At 31.7% G+C, this 11,468-nt stretch overlaps 1 protein-coding gene across 1 annotated transcript; it reads left to right on the top strand.

Moving 5' to 3' along the window:
* The first annotated feature begins 13 nt into the window (after positions 1 to 13).
* Positions 14 to 11,107, top strand: LOC143069354 (aprataxin-like). Its single transcript, XM_076243941.1, has 6 exons — positions 14 to 200; positions 7,408 to 7,526; positions 8,037 to 8,090; positions 9,925 to 10,028; positions 10,258 to 10,339; positions 11,006 to 11,107. Exons 1-6 carry the CDS (start codon positions 36 to 38, stop codon positions 11,091 to 11,093), a joined length of 612 nt encoding a protein of 203 aa, XP_076100056.1. The 5' UTR covers positions 14 to 35; the 3' UTR covers positions 11,094 to 11,107.
* The last annotated feature ends 361 nt before the right edge of the window (positions 11,108 to 11,468 follow it).

Genomic DNA, 11,468 nt, shown 5'->3' with positions numbered 1-11,468 from the left:
TCATCTATCATTGGAATGTTGGCAATTCTCACAACATGGCTACAGGTGGATTGAAAAGAAAAAACGACTCAGATAATGACGTTAAATCAAAGAAACCAAATAATTTTTGGCAAGGAGGGCTACTCACTTCCATGAATGACCCCGATCTCCAAGTATTTTCGGACGAACAAATAACTGTCATCAAAGATAAATATCCAAAAGTACAATTTTTTAAATTTTTTTTACATTAGGGGTCTTTATATAGGTTGTGGGACTCCAAAGTAAAAGAAGGCATTATGGCACTCTTTTACTTAAGGCGTCCCAAATTTTGTATTACAAAAAAAGAAGAAAGTGGTGTGTTTTTTTAAAGTTTGACTCAATATCTGCATACAAAATTCAAATAAATAATGTGAGGATGAAAAATTAAATGCACTTAAAAAAAGAAGGGAACTAATTTTTTTTATTTTTTTTTGCAAACATACTTAATGAACCAGGACCCCTAAAGTAAAATCTAAACATGTCGGGACCCCTAAAGTAAAAGAAGGCCACTGTATATCACTTAATGCATAATAAAGCGTTATTGGCCGCTGAAGAGGTGTATATAGAAATTGTTAACCTCATTAAGAGTAATTCCACAAGGGCATTATACCCATGGTAATAACCCTTACTTTGGTTAACAATTTCTGATAATTACCGACTCAATGGGCCATAATTGTTTCATATATCCTACCATAGTCTAAAATCAATCATCTTGTTGGTTCGTTCGGTATTTGTGTTTGAACTTATCACACGGGTAAACTATGCATTGACGTCACTACGCTACTACCAGCGTAAAAAATTAGTGCAGAATATGTTTTTATACGACCCCAAAAAAATTTTGGGATCATATATAAATGGTATGATGTCGTCGTCTGCATCGTCGGCGTCCGAAGACACATTGATTTCCGGATAATAACTTTAGTTTAAGTGAATAGATCTTCATGAAATTTTTTCAGAAGGTTCAATACCACAAAAGGAAGGTTGGGATTGATTTTGGGGATGATGGTCCCAACCAATTAGAAATTAGGGGCCCAAAAGGGGCCTAAAACAAGCATTTTTCTAGTTTCAGGATAATAACTTGTGTAGAAGTATTTCAATTGCTCTGAAATCATAACGCAATGTTTAAAAAACCACAAGTAGAAGGTTTGGATTCATTTTAGGGGTTATGGAGCCAAAGTTTAGGAATAAAGGTCAAAAAAGGGGTCAAAACAAGCTTTTTTCTAGTTTCAAGACAATAACTTATGTGTAATTGTATGGATCTCTCTGAAATTGTACCACAATGTACAGTACATTCCGTGACATGGTCTGAAAAATGTCGCAGGTTTTAAAAAGGCTCAGCATCAGCGACTTAAATGTCGATGATTGATTACCTGTTGTCAATCAAATCATCAGCTGATAATAGGTGCAATAAAATCAGCCAAGCGTGCATGGTCGGCCGCACATGCTACTTAATATTATGTAATTAGTTATGATGATGTAACAGGTAAAATCGATAATTACATAATAGACATTTAAAAGGCATGAACGGTTTTCAGATTGTTTCATTTCTAATTATTTAATTTACCAATAAAAGAATTTTTAAATATGGTTTTTTTTTCAGGTCTGTCTGAGGAAGAAACATTCTACACATTATTGTTCTCTTATTTATCTTCTCAGTTTTTTTTTACGATTCGAATATAAATTAAAATATCTTTTCCTTTGCGTTCTTTTCTCATTACTTCTACATTTCGTCGCGAGTTATATGTTCTAGTAATTTCGTAGATTAGTTTTCTTTTAAAAAGACATGAGTTTCCTATCTTTATTCATATTTGAAAACGTCATGTGAGGGAGGGTAAGAAGGGGTCCTGATCCCAAATGCCGGGCTTAAAAAAACAAAATCCCGAAATCCCGGACTTAAAATCACGAAATCCCGAGGTCCCCTAATTCGAAAAAGAATTTCCGGAACCCGAAAGTGTTACTCTTGAAATCCCAAGCTTAAAAACACCCGATCCTGGAGTCCCGATAAAGGTCCTATCCCCCCTCTTATATATTCTCAAAACGTGAAATATTACTGTAACAAGAAATACCCGAATGAAACAGCTGTTGAAACGTCTATTATTGAAAACTAGTTTTTCGTCTGTAAGATACGATGGTTATTTTTATTGTAATAAAATGTTTGGATTGATCGAACATTTAAATGCATTGCTGGTGAAAGCGGGGTCAAGGTTGACACGATAATATCACGTGTGTACATGTGTTTAAAACTTTAGGGGTTTCCTGTTCAATTTCATGGATAAAATCATCAATCGGAACTACTCGGCCGGCTTTCTGTTTGCACGAAGAAATAATTATAGTACTGTATAGCGAGAGTAGTTACGATTGATAAAATTATAAAAGATATTATTAGCCTAGCATGTAACTATGTCCAGTGTGTATTCTTTGTAAAAAAAAAAACACAACGTCATATTCAACTGGCTTAAAATTCTAAGATAAAAAAAATTAAAAAATCGAGATTTTTTTTCTCAATAAAATAGTTTGCAGCAAAAAAAACTATTTACGAGATTTTTTCTAGGTAAAATAGAAGGCAGCAAATTTTCTCAATTATAATATAAAACTTACTGAATAGCGTAAATATGTGTTTACAAAAAAATTCGATATTTTCTTTTGTTCTTGAAGAACAAGAATATGTAGGATAAAAAAATCTATACGTTTTAGAAATCAGTCACAAACAGTAAAGGTTCACTACTTGATAAGGCAATGGGTATAATTAGTAAAACTCTTTGAAGCCCCCCTTTGAGTGTACAACAAATTAAAGATATCTTTTTGAATGATTTGTGTAGCCTTGAAAAAGACTGTTATGAAAAAGTTTCTGCTGCATCTCTCGTAGTTCTTGACTTGGTTTTCTTAGTGTGGTAGGAGGTGTTCGATCTTCTTGGTGAAACTGGGGTCATCTAACTTGGTTTTGAAGTAACTTATCGATTTACCATAAGACCTTTCAGGAAATATTTTGCGAGGTACATCGGCTGTTGCACGTCCTTCTAATGCTATTACTACTGGGACAACTTTATATAAATGGTCAATAAAGCGGTTGCAGTACTCAATAGTAAGATCTCTGGTCCAAAACTCTTGTAGAGCTGTCTGAAGGTCATCTTTAGTTTTAAGGGTTTTTTAAGCAAGTCTGCGTTTCAGCATATTCCATACCATTTCAATTGGGTTGATATCGGGAGATTCGGAGGGCCAGCAATCCCACCACTGAATGCCATTGTCGATCATGAAACTTTTGGCAAGCTTGGAGCGATGTTTTGGGTCGTTGTCTTGTTGAAAACGGTGACCATCTGGATAAACAGATTTTATAAAAGGCAGAAGAGTCTTTTCTAAAATGTTTTCAACGAAAAAATCGGACTTAAGAATCCCGTCGAAAATCAGAAGACGTGTGGTTCCCCTACGACTAATACCTCCCCATACATGCACTTTTAATGGATGCTTCGGTTGTGGAATTGGTGTAGCAGATTCATTTCTTAAACGATAAACAACAACTTTGTTATCATGAAGTTGCACTGTGCATTCGTCGGTGAATACAATGTCATTAAAATTGTCATTATCTAACACAAGCTGTTTACAGAAATCTACGCGTTTGACTTTGTTGACTTCGCGGATCATTTGACAATAACGAGGTGCACTTGCAGTATAGCCAGCTTCCTTGATTACTCTATGTACTGTGGTCTTTGATAAGGAAGTCCCGGTTTCTTGGAGTTGGCGCTGAATGTCTGTTGCAGTCATGGTACAATTTTCAGAAAGAGCGGTTTTGACTGTTAAAATATCGGAATCAGAAACTTTTCTAAATTTGATAAAGCTGTCGGTTGACATTGATTCAGCAAAAAGATCTCCTGATTTGTACTTTAGTATAACCTTTTTAACAGTACACCAGTCAACGTTTATACCATGTTGATCTCCTAAATACCGGACTATCGCGCTGACTTTCCAATTCTGACGGAATAGAGATACTATTTCTAGTCTATGGCAGTGACTAAGTTTAGATTTCGGCATTATCGTAAACGATGTTTTCTCTCAATGTGCATTTACAATACTGAATAAATAATCTTTATTTACAAATCTTTATATATACATGTAGGATATATTTTAATCATATAACTTTAATATTTACAACCATATGGAGGTAGGCATGTATTTCCTTTCAATAAACATGCCGGTGTCACTTTTAATAAACATACTTGACAATTATCATGCATGTCTCCGCAATGTCTATCACAAATACATGTATGAAACTAATGGGAAATAATATTTTTTTAATATTAAAGTATGTTTCTTTAAAGAAAAATATATATTAAACTCATTTCCAAAACAACTTTCCAGTGAATTTATTTCTGCTCTTAAAAATTAATTGATAAAAGATGAGTTTTGTTCTTTTTCTCAAATCAGTTAAAAATCAAAGAAATAAAGGATAATTGTGTTGACAAGCATTTTTAAATAATCTTGTTTTTTGTTTTATTTATTCAATTAATTAACGTGATTAAGAACAAAAAAATGCAGATCTAGGAGGATCAAGGGATTTATTGGCAATTGATTATTAATAATAAATATTATATTTAATCAATAAAAACATCAAAGCTTACTTATCAGAATCAATCAATGAGATCAAAAGTTTAAATTACATGTAGGACATTGTTAAATGTTTTCATACTAAACAAAACATGACAAGCTGATCTTTAATTAAAGATGTATACCCTTACAAGATTAAAAGAAAATAAATATTTAACAAATATTTTATTTACTGGTGAAACATCAAAAAGAAGACTAAAAAATACCAAGAATGCTACAAATAACTAAAGAAAAAAGGGAGAGCTTTAACCTATAAAATCAGACAAGGTTACAAGATTAAAAAAAAGGAATTACACACATACAATGTTCATGTACCAATTCAAAACATATTCTGTTATATATAAAACCAAAATCCTTTAAAATAACAAATCGTTTTAGAACGAACAAGAGACATAAAATAAAAAAATACCATTATTTTTTTTTATTTACTGATTTCCTTAAAAAAAAAATCTTTTCAATAAATATTAATCAAATTAATAGGAAGATGGTTATGAATATATATTACATTTAAAATTTAGTTTTATTAATATTTGAACAAATATTAGATTTAAAATTAATTCTTTAAGATACAGCAGGTGAAGAATATAAAAAAAATATATTCTTTAATGTTTTATTCTGACAGACAAAATAACAGAAAAGCATAATAAAAGTTGTATTTTTCTTAATAATGCAAAGACAAACACAGGTAAAATTTACCTGTACATCTAAATATTATGTAATCAAGACATGAAACCTTCTACCTGTTAAACACCTGGTTGATCACCTTTAATTATCCCAGCAGGTAGTCTGACCATCAGCCAGTGATTTATGACCCCCAATAAAAGCCCAGCATTTAATGCCAGGCATACAAGATGCTGATGATTTTTCAGACCATGTCACAGTGTGTACTGTACCATATAACAAAGGGGAGGCTGGGATTAAGTTTTGGGTTAATTGCCCTAAATATGTAGGAATTAGGGGCCAAAAAGAAGCATGTTTCTAGTTTCCAAACAATCATGACAATAACTTGTGTTTAAGTGTATTGACCTCTCTGAAATTGTACTACAAGTTTCAATACTTCAATGGAAAGCTTGGGATTGAGTTTAAGGGTTATTGCTCCAAGGGGGGTTCAAAAAGTTGGGGGGGGGGGGGATTTTTTGTTTACCATTGTTTGAAGGGCTTCCTTTTTTTTCAAAGAAGTTTCAAGAAGAAATCCTTAATTGCACAGTATTGTGCAATAGATTTGTTAGATCTTTGACCACATTAATTTTGTGACAAAAACCTATATTATGTCAAAAATTTGGTCACAATCCAAATTCAGACAGATTCAAGCTTGAATATTGTGACCAAATTTGCCCCAACTATTCAGGATTCAACCACTGGGGTTGTATAAAGCTGCGCCCTGCGTAGCACCTGGTTTTCTACTCTTTTGAATTAAAAAACAATTCTAAAGATATGTTTTCATTGTTATTCTAAATTATTGCTAAAAATGCAAATTTTCTAATGGCCGTTTCAAACCTGACTTCTGAATGCCTTAAAAAATTTCAGAACTTCCCAAAATCCCACTTCCAAATGCCTAAAAACATTTCAGAACTTCACAAAATCCCACCTCCAAATCACTAAAACATTTCAGAACTTCACAAAATCCCTCTTCCAGCCTCCATTGCTTTGTGTACATTACATTAAGCATCATCAATCTTGTGGCAGACAAAATAGGTCAAGCAAATACCGTAGTATTTTTATGAATTTCAAAATGACAAGCACCTAATGTCTTACGCGATTTCCCCCAAAAAACCCATCCAAAACGAAAGGAAAACTATACATTGCTATATGAAAAAACGATGTTCATGCCATAATTTTGTTCAGGAATATAGAGTAGGTTAATAAAAACCGATTTACATTATGAAAAATAATTGATTTAATATAAAAAGATCAATATTCTGACCATCATGACCATAGGTAAATAGTAAATATTCATACAAAATTCCATTGATGTCAAATCTCATGACTAAAAATGAGGTTTCCTGTTGAATAAACTCCCAAATTATTGCAAACTATTTCAAAGCAATATCTCATAAACAAATAATATAATTGCCTTAGACTGAAAAAATCAACGTATTGACAATAGAGCAATTTGATTGGGTAGAACTTTTCAATGCATCACGTGATTGTGATGCTGTTGGAATTTGAATTTAAACAAACAGGGTCAGGAGCTTTAGTATGGAACAACATTGTACATTGAGTGACTGAAAAACAATTATGAGTAACCAAGCTTAACAATACATGGTAGCAAAAAATTAAAGCTAAGTCTACTGAAAAAAATAAGAAAAAAATGTTCATAGCGGGATACCGAACGAACAAATTACAATATTAAAAGAAAATATTGTAACAGATTGTGAAAACAGTTACCTGAGAAAACTATTTTCTGTCTATTGACATTATTTGTATGTACTAGTCCGAAAAATTTTGATCTCTTATAATGAAATTACTATAAAATGTAAGATATAATCTGGTTTATCTCCAGACATCTGAGCCTTCCTGTCTGTGGAACATTTTTGACTCTGTATTTTGTTGAAAATACTAGGAAGGGGCAATCATTTAATTTAGGTCACAACGTACAAATGAATGGACATAAAGAGTGTGGCGAAGTAAAAATATTATAAATGGTTTAATAAGGTGATCTGGTGGGATTTCTAATGAGATAATTATCCACCATGTCAATGATTTTTATGGGTCGATGATATGGTTGGAAAATTAAAAATGCATTACAAATGTAGCAGTAATTCTTATTTTATCTCAATTCATTCACAGGCAAAGTATCATTTCCTTATTATGCCAAAAAAGAACATTCCTAATTTAAAAAGTCTAAAGAAAGAAGATATTGATTTATTAAAATATATGGAAGAGAAAGGAAGAGAATTAGCAAAAAGGTATTTGTTTGGTTTAGGACATGTATCTTTTGAAAAGTAATGTCAAGATTTCACATATTAATATTTTGTATCTAGGTATTCTTCTGGTTAGTTGTGCAGATGTTTATTTTTACAACTCAAGCTCAGCAATGTGTTTAATTTCCTTTCCTACAAATAATGTACACAAAGCATGTAATAAATGATCATGTGATCATGGTGATCATAGTCAATGTGAACTGACAATCTTTATGACTTTGTAAAATAAGTGGTTATGTCCATGCAAGTTCTAACGTTACAGCTAAGGTAGATTAAAGCTTGCTTTTTCTAGAAAACTTGTACATGTAATGTATCGAAACTGTTCATAGTCTTCAAACCTAAGATTTTTTCTCTCCAAAAAAAATCTAAAACTGAAAAGAAAAAAAAAACAGTACTGAGATAATTGGAAAGCAGGCTTTTTAATCTTTATCATGTTAATTGTGAATGCATACAGGCATATGTATTGTGTTTTTACATTGTGTTTTAAAATTTCAGTTCTGATGCAAAAAGACAGTTTAGATATGGATATCATAGTATACCCAGTATGAGGTATGCATAAATATAATGCTGTTGATTTTAAAGGTAAAGTTTAATTTAGAACTATTTAAAAAAAAAAAAAAAAAATCCAATGATGTACAAACAATTATAAATAAAGACCAATTGTCAACTAACTGCATTGAAACATTTGTGCATAATTTTTGCCTCCATTCATTAAAAATAGAGCATCTTGGATAAAAAAAAAACCTTTGTATATTCACCTGTAGTAAGGACTGCATTATCATCAATAGAATCAATGCCTGTACAGATATATTTTGAAAATTTTACTGGCAAATTGTTTTGTTGAGGTATGCACATTATTGTCGAGCCTGCAACTTTTGTTGCAGAAAGCTTGACATAGGGATAGTGATACGGCGGCGGCTACGGCGGCAGCGTTATCTCACTTCTTAAAAGCTTTATATTTTAGAAGGTGGAAGACCTGGATGCTTCATACTTTGTATATAGATGCTTCATGTTATGAAGTTTCCATCAGTCACATGTCCAATGTCCTTGACCTCATTTTCATGGTTCAGTGTCAGACCACTTGAAAAAAAAGTTCAAATTTTTTGTAATGTTGAATTCTCTCTTATTATAAGTACATGTAATAGGATAACTATATTTGATATGTGCGTACCTTGCAAGGTCCTCGTGTCTGTCAGACAGTTTTCACTTAACCTCGACCTCATTTCATGGATCAGTGAACAAGGTTAAGTCTTGGTGGTCAAGTCAATATCTCAGATACTATAAGCAATAGGGCTAGTATATTCGGTGTATGGAAGGACTGTAAGATGTACATGTCCAACTGGCAGGTGTCATCTGACCTTGACCTCATTTTCATGGTTCAGTGGTTATAGTTAAATTTTTGTGTTTTGGTCTGTTTTTCTCATACCATATGCAATAGGTCTACTATATTTGTTGTATGGAATGATTGTTAAGTGTACATGTCTAGCGGGCAGATGTCATGTGACCTTTACCTCATTTTCATGGTTCAGTGGTCAAAGTTAAGTTTTTGAGTTTTGGTCTTTTTATCTAATGCTATATGCCATAGGTCAACTATATTTGGTGTATGGAAATATTTTATGATCTTTATGTCAGTCGAGCAGGTTTTATTTAACCGTGACCTCATTTTCACGGTTCATTGCACAGTGTTAAGTTTTTGTGTTTTGGTCTATTTTTCTTAAACTATAAGTAATGTGTCAACTATATATGTTGTATAGAAGCATTGTTAGCTGTACCTGTCTGCCTGGCATGGTTCATCTGACCTGTACCTCTTTTTCAAGGTTCATTGGTCTTTGTTTAGTTATCTTGGTTAATGTTAAGTTTATGTGACAGTTGTAATAAAGCTTAGCTTTATACTTAGGACTATCAACATAATATCAATGATTAGTATAGAAGGCGAGACATTTCAGCGTGTGCACTCTTGTTAAATGATTAATATAACCTTTAATAAAACTATTTACACAATCAAATTGAAATAAAGGATACCACAGATACAGTAAAAGTAAGTCTGCCTTAAATTGTGACTTACATTTTTTTTTTACAATTGACAATGTGGGTCAGTTAAGAACAAACCTATAACCTTTGTCTGTTTCTCTTTCATTTATGAGATTTGATTGTTGCTTTGGTTTCTCCCATCTATTTGAACATTTTGAATGAAAGCAAAAAAATCACAGACAAAAAATAATTATCATTTAATTGTCATATACAATCTCATTAAAATTGGATGTTCTGATACGCTACACTCCCCTAGTCAGATTTTAATGAGATTTTATTGTCAAATACATAACCCATTAAAGATTGAAATACAGGGAATTTCTTTTCTTTGAAGTATTTATATTTTTTCCAGCCATTTACATCTACATGTGATAAGTCAAGATTTCGATAGCCCTTGCCTGAAGAATAAGAAACATTGGAACTCTTTTACTACAGAATATTTTGTAGATTCAAAAGGTAACTTTTTATCTATTCAGAATATGGTGCACTGTTTTCATGCAAATAACAAAGTTGTTTGTATTATTAATCATGTTTATGTAAATATTTCCTTAATTAAGGCATATATGAAGTATAAGCTTTAAAAAGATAATTGCAGTTCATTTTGTATACAGTCACATATGGATAATTTCTGCAGATTCTGCAGGGAAAAAAATCAGCAGCATTACATATTGAGTTCTCATTGTAGATATAATAAAAACTCTAGAGAAGATTGGAAAGGTAGAACATGAATCCTCCCACTTTACATCTCTATTAAAATCTGATCTCAGGTAAGATGTGCTTAACAGTATCAAGCATTTTATAAAGATTAATTATTAAATGAGGTATATTTTGTAGCGCAGCTTAGAATAATGATCATTGGTTTAATTATAAAATAAGACATAGATATGATCTACATTTTTTTATTTTTCATGGGAATATTAAATGCTTTTGTTAGAGAAATTATACTGAATTTCAACATAACATTGAATATTTATTATTCTATTTTTATATCCAACAAACATGATTTATGTATTAGAAATGTGTATGCATGATTGCGATTAAACAAGTTCCTATTGTCTGACATTCATTTAAAAAAATAAAATAACAAAAATACCAAACTCCAAGGAAAATTAAAAAGGAAAGTCCCTTATCAAATGGCAAAACCAAAAGCTCAAACACATCAAACAAATGGAAAACAACTGTTATACTCCTGACTTGATACAGGCGTTTTCCTATGTAGAAAATAGTGGATTAAACCGTGTTTTATAGGTAGCTAAACTTCTCACTTGTATGAAGGATAATCACATTAAATTCCATTATATTCCATGATGGATAGTCTGTGGGAAAATCAAACATAAAAAACATCTAAAGTAAAAGTTTCTGACACCATTATTTACCTTCTTTTTAATTTGCACATGATATGTATACTTAAGAATGTATTCTTTTTGTTTTAGATGTCATGTTTGTAAGAAAGAGATAAAGACAATACCTGCACTAAAAACCCATATACAGCAGCATAGTTACAAAACAAGAGATACATAACATTAATTTTCGTGACACCATTATTTACCTTCTTTTTAATTTGCACATGATATGTATACTTAAGAATGTATTCTTTTTGTTTTAGATGTCATGTTTGTAAGAAAGAGATAAAGACAATACCTGCACTAAAAACCCATATACAGCAGCATAGTTACAAAACAAGAGATACATAACATTAATTTTCGTGTGACATAATGAATGAGGAAATTTGGTACATGTTCATTGAAATTCATTATCTAAAAAAGTTAGAGTTTGTTGCAGTAGTATTACTTTCTTTACATAGTGCAGATTCTTGGTGTGACTGTATTAAACGTATGTTAATAAGAAACGAAGACATCATTTTACATCAGGACTGTCAGTCAAGCTTGCATTTGA

Source organism: Mytilus galloprovincialis, chromosome 3 (assembly GCF_965363235.1).
Source record: "Mytilus galloprovincialis chromosome 3, xbMytGall1.hap1.1, whole genome shotgun sequence".
NCBI classification, from domain to species: domain Eukaryota; kingdom Metazoa; phylum Mollusca; class Bivalvia; order Mytilida; family Mytilidae; genus Mytilus; species Mytilus galloprovincialis.
The sequence above is the reverse complement of the archived record's forward strand: the minus strand, read 5'-3'. Positions and strand labels throughout refer to the sequence as shown.